We start from the raw sequence: 15181 nt of genomic DNA, 5'->3' as shown, positions 1-15181 counted from the left end.
ACATTATGTTTTTAGCTATAATAATTTTTATTCAATTTTTTTAGCTTCTAGTAAATTTTATATTCAAACAAAACAGACCATCAGCTATTGAAGATGCTAAAAAAGTAATATTATCTATATTTGATCAAAGTCTTCAGTTCGATGTATACTACAGTTACATTCAGTTTGCTTTGAATCAAAATAAGGTATAATATTCATATTTTTTTATTGTTATTAAAAGGTTAATGCCTTTATTTTTTAAAAATATTTTTAATGTTCTTGAAGATACTTAAGTATTATCATCTACGATTTATTAAACTCTTCAGTTTGCTGTATACTGCAGGTAAACTGTAGGTATTTAGTTTGCTTTATGTCAGATAAGGTAAATACTCCAATTTTGTAAAATTCTTACAATGTTTTAAACTGAACAGAGGTTTTGTACAAGAACAAATTTTGTCCATAGGTTTCTATGAAGGAAAAAAAAAATTAAAACTAATAATATGAAACATCTGTATTCTTTTAAAAGATCAATTTAGTTATGTAAATTATGAAGATAGTGTTTAGGAGTTTTAATTTCTTTCTCAATGTACTGTAATTTGTGTAGCTCTGGTAAAATGTTAAGAATCAAAATTGAATATGTAAAATAAGCATGAGTTAGTTTCACATAAAATTTACTCCATGAAAAAACATTAACCTGATTTATGACATCAATTTATGAATGGTATCAATGTTACAGTTTTGAATCATAAAGCATTTAAGAAATAAAAAAATATGTTTTTGAAATTGGTTCAATGAAATATGACAACTTAATAGATTTATGCCCATAGTGGTAAATTTAATTTTTTATTTGAAAGTCATTTAAGAGATTATAAAAAAAGCCTTTTATTCAAATTAAATTATCTAGTTTGCATTCTTTTAAAAATTTTAAAATTCAAACTCCAATGGGAGATTTTTTTTAGTGAATGTTTCCTTAATGTATTTATATTGTTCATTTTCAATCTTTGGTTATATTGATAACTATAATTTTCAACATTTTGTATTTTTATTTACTGATCATGAAGCAAATTTAAATAAGTAAAAGAGTGTAAAGTATCAAGTACTATCTGAAATGATCTTCATGTTTAAGAATAAAAGTAGTTAGAATCATTCAAATGTACTGATGGTAAAAATACTAGTGTTAATAAGCATTGTTTTATGAAAATAATTAAACATAAATTTTTAAAATATGTTATGAAGTCCAACTTTATATGTAGAAAAGAGAGACACAGTATTTTGAATTTATTGAATACAAATTTTTTGAATATTAAATCAATCATATTTTCAGGAATATTATTTTATTGCTCTATTGATCATGTACAATGTTATTGCCTTTTTATCTGCAATTCTTTAGTATGTAATATTGTATTTTGTCTTATTTATTTTCAAAACAGTTGGATGCTATGCTTGATGTCTTTGAAAACCTTGAAACAAATACAGTTGCTGAAATATCTTCTAGATTGTTGAGATATGTAAAACTGACTTTGGAGGATAATTTCTTGTCAGTGGTAAGTTGAAAATGGTTATAAAAATAAAAGTTTTGTCCCCACTGTTACATGTCAAAAGTTAGTAAGAAAGAAAGATATAATTACAAATTTGGAACAGTTGTACAAATTCAGCCAAGTTGTTCCCCAAAACAATTTTTCCTAAAATTGCACCCTCCAAATTCAGCAAAATAATTAATTTTATTGCTTCAGAACAGCTAGCAATTTGTATTTTTTTTCTAAAGCTAAATATGGATTAGCTTGCTTATCTGGCGAACAAGTTAGGAGGATTTCCCTTTTGTTGAAACGTTCATATCTAAAAGTAATTACTAAAATACAAAATTCTTATCATATTTACATAATAAGAATATCTTAATTGGAAAACTCCACGAAAAATGATCAATGAAGAATGTGTATTTGGAATAAAATTGTTGCAATTAGAGCAAATATTGAAGTAAAATCTGAAATTCTAAATACATCTGCTGTAATAATATCATAATATAGGACTTTGAAAACTCAAGTAGAATACCCTGAAGAAACAATTGTAAAACAAGGGAGAGTTATGAAAGGAGAGTTTATGAGAGGAATGAAATTAAGAGCATCAAAAAGTGATTTTTGAAAATATCGTTAAAAAATAGTCGTTACTTAGATCTGAAAATTGCATTTCATAACTACATTGTACTAGCAAAAGACTTTAGAATTTGTTTTATAAAAAAGAAATTATATATACGTACGTATGCTCGGAGTAATCGGTCTCATCCGGGAAATCTAATGATTGGAGGCCTTTGGGTTGAAACGACCTCAACCTATTCTCAAACTTAGGGTGAGAAGTCCCTCTTGCATGACTGAAGATAGGACAGATTTTGATTGTTAATTAATCAAAGAATTGAAAATAGCCTCCCAACAGCAATTTAAAACATACTTTTTTTTTCTTTCTATTATTTTCAATTTTAAGTCATTGTATTTTTATCAGATGAACTTAAACATTGAGTTCGTTTTCAATCGTTATTAAATCGAAATAAGCTTTCAATTTATTCCTATATTGTAGTAAAGTTTATACAACCTTTATATGTATAAAAATGAAATTATATTTGAAAATACTGATCATGCTCTTTCTACATATTTATTATTTTTAGGATTCAAAATTTACTAGAACTTTAGCAACATAAGAAAATGCTGCTTTTTTTTCTTCTTTTTTTTTCTTCTGTATTTTACAAGTATTTTGTTTGTTGATAACTGTTCAAGTATTTCATTAGCTTACTTTGGTGATTTTAGAGACCACTTTCCATGTTTCGAAGTGATTCTGGTCTGGTTTATTGAAATTAATTTTATTTCGGTTAATTTTTTTAAATTAAGAGTTTTTTACTTTATTAATTTCTAATGTAAAATTACTTACTTTAACTATGCATTTGCTTAAAGTTTTGCTCTATTGGGTAATTTTTATCTGTTGTTTTAGAATAACAGGGATTTATTTAAAAATGTGACCTATGCCGGCATATATGTCATTGAGTATTTAAAAAAACTGGAAAAGCCTTATGATGATGAATTACTTATTGCTCTTAGATGCTTGATGAAACTTAATGTAAGTATGCTTTTATTTTTTAACAGAATAAAAAGTTATCAACCATTACTATTTATTGAAGTATTTGCTCTTTAGGTGTTTAAAAAGTGAAATTAAGGTTTATTTTTTGAAACAAATAGTTTCAATTTTCTTTGAAACTTTTTAATTTCCTATTTAAACATGGCCATTAAATGTTAGCATTAGATAGAATAGTAAAGCTGATCACTTAGCAAGTGAATATTTTGTATATTTTAAAAACTCATGATATTGGTTAAGTTACTTATTTAAATTGTTTTTTCTTTCTATCATTCTTATTTTTTTTTGTTGAAACCTTCTATTTTTCTTAATAGTTTATGAAAATTTTTTCTGCAGTCTTAGATATGAGTTATTTTTATTTATATGATTTTTGTGATTATTCATATTTTATCTACTCAGGTTGAATTCAATATGTATACAACACTTTCTGAAGTTCTCTCAGTATCTTATTGCCAAGCTATCATAGAGGATGCTATTAAAAATTTGCTGGATAATAAAGAAAGCTTGGTATTTGTAAGTATTATTTTTATTTTGTTAATAAACACATAATTTTTAAATTTAAAGCTGGTTTTATTTTACTTATCTTGTTTGTTTTTTAAATTTACGCTATTGACCTTTTTAATGGTTTGCTTTTCACATTTTTGTTAAAATGGAACTTATTTCTCTTATGAATTTTCCATGTTATTTTAAAATATGTGAACCTGTATAATTTTTAGATTTGAATGTATTTAAATTTCCTGTTTTGTTATGTATGCTTAACATGCGTAAAATCAAACTTGCTTATTCAGATCTTTAATTTAATGAGATCCCAGAAACAGCAGAGAAATCTTAAATATTAGAAATGGTTTGTTCAATGTTAAAAAAAAATTTTGCTACCCAGTTCATGCCAACATAACTTAAATTTAATTATATAATTTTCGAAAAATTGCACGGAAATGTTTTTTTCCCCTCGTCTGTCTTAATTAATGTTCCAAACCAAAATAATGAAAATTTTTCTGTTTTATAAAAAAGTAAACATTTTCAGTATTTGTAGAAAGTATATCTTACTTTCCTCCATCGTTTTATCAGTCCTAGAAAGCAAAAAGAAAAAAAACCTTCAGTGATCTATTTCATTAAAGTATTACAATTCTTATTTTTACATTGCTAGTATGGCATTCTCTAATAGTTCACTTTTTGTACACAAGTTTTGCTGACTCATTGTAACCAGAGTTCCCTGATTAAGCAGATGAATTGGCTCAACCATTATGGTCTTATTATTTATGAGTTAGACTGCATCACAGTCAGACCTCCATTTAACGATTTTTATAAGACAAAATATATATTTTTTAAATCTGTGTGCTATGCATAAAACTGCTGTCCAAAATTAACAATTAAAAAAGTTCTGCACTTACCTTATTGAACAACCCTAAAGATAATGGCACAAAAACATCCATAATAAGACACTGTTTTTATTTACAGAAATTTCTGGTTGATAGGTCGCAGCCTGTCTGTTTAAAAGTTTGATTGTCATGCTGTGCGGCCTATGTGCTGAAGCGGCCCATACGAAGAATTCATTTCCCCCAATCCATGCGTGATAATTTTGCAATCACAGTGTATTTATTCAAAACCAGATTTTTGCAGGAAAGTTTTCAAAATTACAAACCTATTTCATAATGTTTTTCTCTGAAAACCTTTTCTTTCTTTCTTTATTTTTTAAAATTAAAATATGCGGTGGTAAAAGAAGTTTTTGATTGATGAAAAACCGTAAGACGTCATCTGCAAATTAGGTTACAAATTAGGATTTGTGACTTAAGAATAAACTAATACGCTATATATTTTACTCTTTTTCTCTTGATCTATACTTTCTTTATAAATATTAATATCTTTATAAATTTGAAGAGTAAAATCTAAAGATGACTTCATTATTTTTTACTTGTTTTTTTTTTTTTTTTTTTTTTTTTTTTTTAATTACGTCCATCATTTGCTCTCTCTAGCATGAGAAGTCTTGCAGTCTAATATAACAAAGAAATATCTCAGGGGCGGAGAGTGTCTTAAAACTAGAAGAATTACGGGCCTTCTGAAGGACAGAGCAGTTCCATAGATGCCCACCATTCATATGGGGCCCTATTTGCACATAGAGTACAGTTAGGAGAGTCAGAAAGACCAACACGGTGCAAGTGCGCCTATAAGTAATCGTGCTCCGTCAACAATCGGAAAGATGAAACACCGATAGCTCTAAGGAGATTTTTTGGAAGACAAGATGCCAGAAGACTCTCTTAAGGTTTTCCAGAAACTTGCTCTCTAATGGAAGAAACCCAGAGACTTCAAAGCTTTATTTTCACAATTTAATTAACATTTTCTCAAATTTGTGGGCGAGACAGGGGGCTCCAATAGAAATGCCTCTTTGGCAAGGTTATCAGCCTTTTCATTACCCCATAACCCACAATGGCTGGGGATCCATTGGAGAGTTATCTCCTTTCCACTAGACAGAAGAGCATTTACAATGTTTTTGCAATTGAATTCAATGGCTGTAGGGAGTTGGAACATATTTTGAAACAGTGTGAATTGTAGCCTGGCAGTCGATGAGGAGGACAAATCTATTTCCAAGTCTTTCTAATATCTTTTGGAGAGCCAGGTATATTGCGAGCATTTCTCCATCGAAAATTTATTGGAGATGCCTTCATTGTAGGAAAAGACTGCAAGATAAAGACGAAGGCTGTGACAGATTTAGCGTTATCCAGGAGGTACAAGGAGGCCTGTTACTCTACATCCCATTTTTTATTTGTCCAGACAAACTATATATATTTTTATTATCTTGTTTTTTAATTTCATGCATGTTTTAGGTAGTGGATTCTAGCAAGAAGCAGGCTTCAACAGTTTCTAACCTGCCATCTAACCTTTGCAAAATATATAGGTAATTAAGTATACATTATAATTATCAGGGGTGATTGTAATTCAGGGTTTAAAAATTGGGAGTAAGCATATGAGTTTTTTGGGAATATCTTGGAATTCGTCATTTCACTAGACCATTGGTTTTTGGGACTTTCGCTAATCAGAAAATTATTATCTGGTGAGATTTTCGCTGAGTTCCTCTATCTAAAATTCAAATTTTGATGCTTTGCTAATTCTCGCTAACAAGACACTGACATACACGTGATTCTTCCTCCCACTGATTCTTTTGGTTTGGCAGATTTCACCATTTTGAATATTTGGAACTGCGCTGTAATCGGCTAATATCATGATTCCTATTTACGCGGTTAAAATATCAAACATCGATTTTCTTATTCACCTAACTTAAAAGTTACATGTTGCGATTCGTATTCACGTGGTTTAAAAATTGTACATTGTGATTCTTATTTACGTGATTTAAAAATCCGAAATCCAATGTAGCAATTCATATTCAAGCGATTTTAAAATCCAATATCACGATTTTTACTCAGGTGATTTTAAAAATCCAACGTTGCAATTTTTGTAAGAACTAAGATTTAAAAGACTATAAAGGTGTGATATTCTTCATTATCAGATAATTTAATTATAAATATTTAAAAAAATTTTGTTAAATATGAAACGTGTGGTATGTAAATAAATTTCTCCATATCAATTTTTGCTCATAAAATTTTCTGGGTTTTTCACTTCGTGATGCAATCACCACTGAGTTATTTAGGGTTCTAAAAACATTGATTAATATATTACACACAATTTTGTGTAAGTTTTGTGTGAAATTTATAATTTATGAATTTTCTATGGGATTTTTTAAAACTTTCCATTGATAGTAAATAGTGAGTGATAGTAAACTTAATACATTTGTTACAAATAATTATTTTTAAATAAAATAACTGATTAAACTGTAAAAAAAAATTAAATAGTTAAAATAACATGAAATAATACCATGTACAATTTTATGCAATTCACGCACAAAACAATCAGAATTGCATCTCGTCAATAAATTTTAATTATGCCAATTATAGCACGATTAGTTATACAATGAATTAATCAAATGATAAAACTGCTAAATATAATTAGAATAAGTTATCAAAATACATAATAAAAAAATAAAAACTTTGCGCAAAATTGTATCAAATGGAACAGTTGTGATTCCGTCACTTGAACAAATTGATTAATACCTAAGTATAAATAAACCAAATAATTAATCAACAAAAAACCCTTAAGATGAATTAGAAAATAAATGTTTTGTGCAAAATTGTACTATAAAATTTTCCCTTACATATCTTTTATAGTATTCTTTTTCATTGATAGTAAATAGTGAAGAAATTTATAACTTATGAATTTTTTATGTAATTTTTTAAAATTTTTGTATTCTTTTCTACTGATTAATAAAGTATCCGCTTTAATGCAGTCACAATCAAACCTCATTAATGCAAATCTGAATATAGCAATTGTGTATCAAAGGAAAAATTTCCTAAAATGAATTGCAATATTTTTTTAAATTTAATCTCATTCCTCTTTTAAGTTAAAACCTTTGAGGCATTGTCAGTAGATAAAATGGATTACATATTCAATAGAGAGGTTTTGCACTTACCTTGTAGTGTGCAAGGTCAGTAAAATCACACACATAAAGGTTTCATTTTGCTTAATATAGACAGCACGTTGCTGGGACAATGTAACTTTAATTACAATCCTGACATTCTATATGTTTGGATATTAAAGAAATAATGGATGTAAATATTTTCCTTCATTAATAATGTACTTAATAACTGTATATTAATTTACACTGCTTATAACTATATATTAATTTGTAAATAACTGTAGATATTAAATGTTATAGTGTTGTTAATTTACTTTGTATTTATTCATCCAAAATCGCATACTGTGGGAAGAATAATCACCTTCCATTAGTCTTCTGCTTTTTTCTGCTTGTCATTTTTTTATTGATTAAAATTAAATTTCTTGCAGAACAAAGATTGCACAGTATTTACCCAGCTAAGCATGCATGGAGAGAAATGCATGTTCTCTTTAATAGCATACATATAAAAACAATGAATTGAGTCATTGTCAAATGTCATTTAACATTAAAATACGTCAAAAGAAAAACTAAATTTAGGAAATATTATTGCAATTTCAATAAATTTTTTCAACAAATCAAAATACTCTTTCATTCTAAAACAAAATATTAAACCGATTAATTTTATTAAATGATGATTTTGCATTATAAATGATTTTGAAAAAGAATGTAAAATAGCTGAGGTTTTTAATTTTAAATTCAAACTACCTATTTCTCACTTTTGAGATTCAAGATTTGACAGAAGTATAACAGACATACACAACAGTGTATGTCTTGTTAAAATCTTGCTACTTAATATCTTAAGTTTTAGCGTTATTATTATTTTTTTAAATGGCAGAATTAATATATAACTTTTTATATAAATTTAGGCTTGGAGATATTCTTCAAATTCACCGAGAGAAGGTTGTGGGTTTACTGATCACTCATGGCCTTCAACGGCATAAATACGATTTTGTTTTGAAGCTTCAACAGTAAGTTAAACTTTAATTAGATTTAAATTAAAAATTTCATTTATATCTAAATGCATTTTGTATTTTTACACATTAGAATTGCATTTATTTCAATGATTCATTCTAAGTAGCCCATCAAGTAGTTAAGTACATAACATTGAAGTATCATTGAGCAACTGTCTGCATATCAGCAATGTTTCCTTATTCCTATGAAAATGTTACTGTTATTACAATATCACATGAGTAGAAAAATGCTTTCGACTGATACACTTCGTGTATTCAAAAATTGTCCTAAAAGCTTTGTGAAATGAATATTTTGTTTTTATAATATTTTTACAAACCTGAGAAACAGATATTTTTTGGCCTGATAGTGCACCAAGTATTTTTCCTAGTTAATCAAGTTATTAACGACAAAATTTTTTATGTTCTTATATTTTATGCCAGTTATAAAATATGTAGTTTGCAAATGACAAAATTTAGATTTTTTCCCCCATCATTTTGAATATATCTTTCATGCATATGAATAATATTTTATATTATGTGTAAATATCTTGAAATTCATCAATCTTGAACCTTCAGAGCAGCTTAGTGGTATCACCATCTTCAGCGACTCCAGGTCTGCCTTACAGGCTCTCAGCAAAGGTACCTCATGCCTAATCTTGAATATAATGGAACAACTTGGACAACTTCATCTCCAGAAGAAATGCTTCTTGCAGTGGATTCCCGCCCATGTGAACCTTGAGTTCAATGAAATAGCTGATTCCTTGGCTAAAAATGCCAGAGATCTCAATCAAAATACAATCCCAAATATGCTGGCAGATGTAAATGCTTTTGCAAAGTCAAGACTATTCACCCTCTTAAAAATCAAGGCCTACGATCAAATAACTAATCTTGACATCGACAGGAAGACAGCCACTACTCTCATCAGAATAAGAACAAAACATCATAAAAACATGAAAATCTCTGCAGATGGGACTAGATAATATCAAAACTGTGGCAACAGTCTTAATGTGGAACTCACACCATATCATGTTTTTAACTGCCCTACAGTTGTTGCAGGCTTTCACCTCCTAAACTACCCTACGGAAGAAGATTTATATTCATTTAATGCTATAGAAATAGCAAAGTCTATTCAAGCACACTATGAGATATGATTCAGTTGAGGATACGACACCAACCAATAAAAAATTTATGCATATGGAAAGCATATGGAATTAAGGATAAAAATTATGGATATTTTACGGATATGATGAAGATATTCTACTGCTGATATATACAATCCTATGATATAATGTGTAAATTGTTAGGTAGATGTATTTAGCTTGTATCATTCATGAGCCAAAATGCTGTTGAAGTACACACAAATTAAACATTTTAATTTATACCACATTTCCTAATTTTGCAAAAACCTTTGTTGAAGAAAATAGTTAAATGATTCATTTGAAATAACTTGAACAATGTATAAATCATATAAATAAGTTAGAGAGAAACATTTTGGTACTATAACAAGGGGTTCCATGTTCGAACTTTGTTTATTTGAGCTTTGTAATTTTTTATTTTATTATTGTTTTTGCAATATTTTTTTACTAGAACAAAGATAATGCTACTCCATTATGTTTTTAAAGTTAATAGAGTTTGGTGAAGAATTCATTTTACAAGTCTTCACAGGGCTTTGCAATATATAATTTTTTCTTCCTTTATTATAATCTTGTTCCTTGCCATATTATAAATTTTAAAAAAAGAGTTCATCTTGAATTTAAAGAAGTTTATCTTGGATATTCATTCTATGATTTTTATTTTTCATTTTAGGAAATTTTTATTTTTTATCTGATTTGAATTTATTATTCATTCTTTTAATTTTTATTTTATGATTTCTTTTTAAATAGAGAATCAATTGCCACTCAACCATCAGAAGAAACAGCTGCAGCTATAATGCAAGTTGTTGCACATTTTTATCATAATTTTGATAACATTAAAGATTTTAGCTTTAGCATCATGATTGATACTATCCATCACTTAAGTAGTCTTGCTATTGCTTATTGTAATGAAGGTATTAAAAAATTTTATTTTACTATGATTTTTTTTTCTCTGTTTATGTTATTCAAATATGTTCTTGAAAATGAATAATTTTAAAGAACAAATGAAATTATTTTCGTAACACTTGCTAGTTTAAAGTTATGTGTCAATTCTATAAATTTTCACTGTAACTATGTAACTAATCTATTTTTTTTTTATTAACCTTCTGAATTTTATCCCCAATATTTTTTTAAATTTCATTTTAGCTGGTGACTTTTCTGCATTAAAAAAATTGGTTTTCTCCAAGTTTTATTATGGGAAATTTGTGCATAAGATTGAAAACTGTTTTCATTAGATTTTTTATGCATTATATTTTTGTCTTGGTGTTGTGATGTTTTTAAGAATGAAAAATTTTTTTATGCTATCAACTATTTTCTTTTTTTTCTTTTAAAAATATGTTGAAAAGTTAGTCATTAACTGCAGATGTAAGCTGTAAATCATAGATTCTCAACCTTTTTAACGATGCTGCCCCCTTAAAGAGCAAAAAACACTTCAACGCCCCCTTTGTGAAAATACAGTTATTTAGAGCATGGTGATGGAGCGAGGTGTGCTGAATTATAAGAGACAATATTAAGCAATTTTTCAAGAGTTAAATTTGTTAGATTTTTAAAAAAAATAATGTGTAAATTTATCGATACTTTTCTCATAGCTAGTAATTGCTGCCTATTTGTTATAATTACAATAAATACGGTAATGAAAAAAATACAAGAAGAAGAAACCTATGCTTAAAAAGAATCATTTATTCTTAATTAGATAATTAAAGAAACACCCCAAAAAAATTTTACGCTAAAAAGTGGTATCAACAAAACATTAGTCTCTTATCGTTTGATTAAATTTTTTTAGTGAGGTGAAGACGCAAGTCGCCTTGTTGCACAATTTCGAGTTGATTTCTCTTTTTTGTGTGACAAGATTCGTAACAGCACTAAATCCACGTTCGACAGGGAAAGGAAGGCATGTAAAAGCGGGAGTATCGCCCCCGTTGAGAAACAATGCTGTAAATGATCCTCCTTTCTAATGTTGCTGCTAAGTGGGTTTGGTGGGTTTAATTTTGGCACACCATAGCTTGGGCTGGACTTTGTTGAATCGTGTAAGGTTGGATGCCTGATTGAATTGCGCTTTCACTAATAGTGTCTTAGTGATTTGTAATACACTATTTCATCCACTAAATTTGTAGATTTTAATCATGATTTAAATCAATTGGTTTTTTTAGAAGTATTTATTTGAATCAGATGTTTTTTTTTTTAAACAAAATTGTTAATTTTAAAATTTTTAAAGCATTTCAATATGAGATAAATCAAAAAATCTAATTTGCATCTGATGAATAATTTTTTATTTCATTTGTCACTAATTGTTCCAGAAAGGGAAAAGTTCACACTCAGTTGTGGTGCAGATGTGGGTTAATAAATACCACAATCTGCCCTCTGCTTTAAATTGTAATAGCGTAGTGCAAGCATACATCTTTATTGTTTTTAAATAATTTAGAATGAATACCGTTTTCCCCCCCTTATAAGCCATGAGTGTTTGTAGCTGTTTTGCTTTGTCAATAATTGGCTCCAACCTTTATCCTATAAAGAAGTATTATTTTTGTTAGTTGAACTGCTAAGCGATCTACAGGGAGACCAAAAATTATATATGATTCATTTACTCAGTTATTGATGGCGGTTAAATTATGGAAAATGCTGCTTGATGATAATTTTGATCTAAATTTATTTGGCAGTGATTTTATTTATGGAATCTCTTTTAATTTTGTTTTGTTAGTGTCCAATTTTGTTCATTTAGTAATACTTGATGTCTGTTTTTATAGATAAAATGCAAAAGTTTTTACCTTTTGTTAAACTAACCAGTTATCTCTTTGCAATACGTGATATTATCGGTGAAAAATCTTTGGACTCATCATGCTTTATATCAGACTCATATCATAAGTGGAAATTTTACCCTCTTTATCAAGATGAAGGATTTAATTTACAGTCTGAGATAATTACTAAATTTGTTAAATCTGTGATGTCCAGTTATTTTCATGGTAAGTAAAAGCTTTATCTTTTTCCTTTTAATCATTTATGCTAAATATTCTATGTTTATCATACCATAACCTGCACTGGATTACTTTAAGTTTGAATAAAATCACTCAAACATTTTTCAAAAATCAGATTTTTTATGATGCAGCATGCTATGCACATTTGGTAATTCCAAACATTAATTTATGAAAGTATGGGTAATATAGAGTGACATTAAAAGAAACATGAACTCCATTTATCCTTAGTCAAATGCAGTTTTTTTACTACAGTGTCGTGAAAAATGCTTAGATTTGGAAAATTTAATTATTTTGATAGCTTACCACAAGAATGTTTTAAAAATTATAATTTTTTCCTTTCAAGCATTAGATGTCCAGGAAATTCATTATTTGTCGATCATAAATTCTGAAAAATTAACAAAATTATCACTTAATTTTAAATTGATACCTAATTGATGTCTACAATAATTGACTCTCAACGGGAAAATGAATAAAATAACAATAAAAGCCAACATATACTTCAACATATGGCCAGCTCTAATAAGCTGTGCGGAATATTTATTCATTCCTCATTGAAACAAGTTTAAAAAATGTGTTTTTAATTTTGTCATAAAAATATTATTTAAAAAAACTATCATTTCAGATGATTCTGCTGCTATTGAACAAAATTTTTTCGATGTATTGCGAAATTTGGAGCTTCAAATGGAAGAAAATGGTCAAGCAATAGGTGCACTGAGAACACTAATATTATTTATTCAGCTGGAATTATTTAAAAGTTTTTCTGTAAGTATGTTACTTTTTTAATTAAAGCAAACGAAACAGTTTGTGTTAGTTGAAGCAAAACAGATTAAGGTTTTATTACTTTTATTTTTTTTCCTAATATTTACGATATTAACCTATTAATCTCAACTCATGATTTTGAAATAATAGTTTAAATATTATTATTAAATGCCACAAAATCAACTGTAAAAAGAAAAAAAAAATTAAAATACCTGTAAATTTTTTGTTTAAACTTTTTTTTCTCCCCAAATCAATATCAGACGATTTAATATTTTGATTTCAAAAATGTATCAGTCTAAAAAAATGTGAGATTCTAAGAAGCAAGGAAATCTTATGGTTGTATTAGTTGAAATATTTGTGGAATGCAAATTAATCATTGGTGTTTACGACTACTAGTGTTCAATTCCATAGGATTGTAATTTTGAACCCAATCCAGAAGACAAGGGAATCCTAGATTAAGTATTGAGAGAAATTTGCCTTTGTGGAGGGAGGACTTTTGGAGGAAACTTATCTTGCATTTGAGTTACAGGGGCAGGAAAACCACCCGCGTTTAACCTGATGGCAAGAGGACTCTAACCCATGATCTGTTTACCACTGAGGATATTTTACAGCTGCCTCCTTACGGATGTAGAATTTGTATTGACCAGTCATCATTGGGATTCGAACCCAATTCACCTCATTTGAAAGCTCAGTGACTCTCTATTCCCCGGGCCACCACGCCTCTCATCCTGGTTAATTGTCTTTTTTAGCCCTGTATTTTTTTTATAAACAACATCTGCTGCACATCCTGTATATTAATGCTAGGTTCAATTTTCAAATAATGCTAAATTATAGTAATTGCTATAAAGGGAATTACCCCATAATTTTCAATGTAATTTGATATATCTAATAATAAATAAGACTAATATGTAGTGCCTGATTCTGTGGGGGTAAAAGTATTTTTTAAATGTTAATAATTCTATCAATTTTAAAACAGATTATTTTCTTCTAATCATTTTTAATGTTCTATACATTTAATTTACCTTCAATACATCTATATTATTAGAAGTATTATTTTTTAGAAAAATCCTTACTTGATTATAAATAAAAGACCACAAAAAAGCAAATTGACTAATATATGTACCTTATATAAATGTGAAATTCAAATCATTTTTAAGATTTTAAATTTCTTACAGTATCAATAAATTGTATCTGCAACCTAAGAAATAGACTTGTTAAGCTTGTACATACTTACAAAATGTAGTTTGTAAAATGAATCACTATTATCATGGCTTATATGAGGATTTTTGTTTGTCATTTTAAATGGGAAGAATTGTCTGTAAGCTATTAAAAATTATAAATGATTAGAGCATATTGATTATATGTTTAAAACTAATTTTTCATTCACTTCATTGAAAAGAATCTTCATCATATGTATAAGTAATTTCTAAATTTAAAGTAAATAAATTTTATTTATATATGCAGCTAAACTTTTAAGTTTATGTTTTCGCTTTTGATCTACTAGTAATTTAATTTTTTTGAAATGTTAAAATTGTTATTTCAGGATTTTAATTGTTCTCCATCACTTTGTTCTCGTGTTGTGTCTATTATATTAGACGTCATTCAAAGTGCTTTGAGTCAAAGGCGAGTTGATCTACACTTTGCTTTGGATTTGTTTAAAGCTTTACCTAAAGCTATTCAGATGACTTCTTTAAAAGTAAGTATTCATTACACTTGATTTTTATGCCATATATTATGTAATTATGCTTTCAACAAAAACATGTACAT

General features: G+C 27.9%; 1 protein-coding gene across 1 annotated transcript in view; it reads left to right on the top strand.

Annotated features, from left to right (window-relative positions):
- The window catches only part of rod (kinetochore component rough deal), a 101697-nt gene that overhangs the window by 51918 nt on the left and 34598 nt on the right, over positions 1-15181 (top strand). Inside the window, exons 27-36 of the mRNA XM_071178661.2 lie at positions 45-185; positions 1410-1523; positions 2956-3081; positions 3496-3609; positions 5919-5989; positions 8467-8568; positions 10434-10597; positions 12428-12643; positions 13278-13417; positions 14958-15110. Of these exons, the coding sequence (XP_071034762.2) occupies positions 45-185; positions 1410-1523; positions 2956-3081; positions 3496-3609; positions 5919-5989; positions 8467-8568; positions 10434-10597; positions 12428-12643; positions 13278-13417; positions 14958-15110 (1341 nt within the window). The remainder of the gene's footprint in view (positions 1-44; positions 186-1409; positions 1524-2955; positions 3082-3495; positions 3610-5918; positions 5990-8466; positions 8569-10433; positions 10598-12427; positions 12644-13277; positions 13418-14957; positions 15111-15181) is intronic.

Source organism: Parasteatoda tepidariorum, chromosome 6 (assembly GCF_982258835.1).
Source record: "Parasteatoda tepidariorum strain Cologne lab strain chromosome 6, Ptep-v5.0, whole genome shotgun sequence".
NCBI lineage: Eukaryota > Metazoa > Arthropoda > Arachnida > Araneae > Theridiidae > Parasteatoda > Parasteatoda tepidariorum.
The sequence above is the reverse complement of the archived record's forward strand: the minus strand, read 5'-3'. Positions and strand labels throughout refer to the sequence as shown.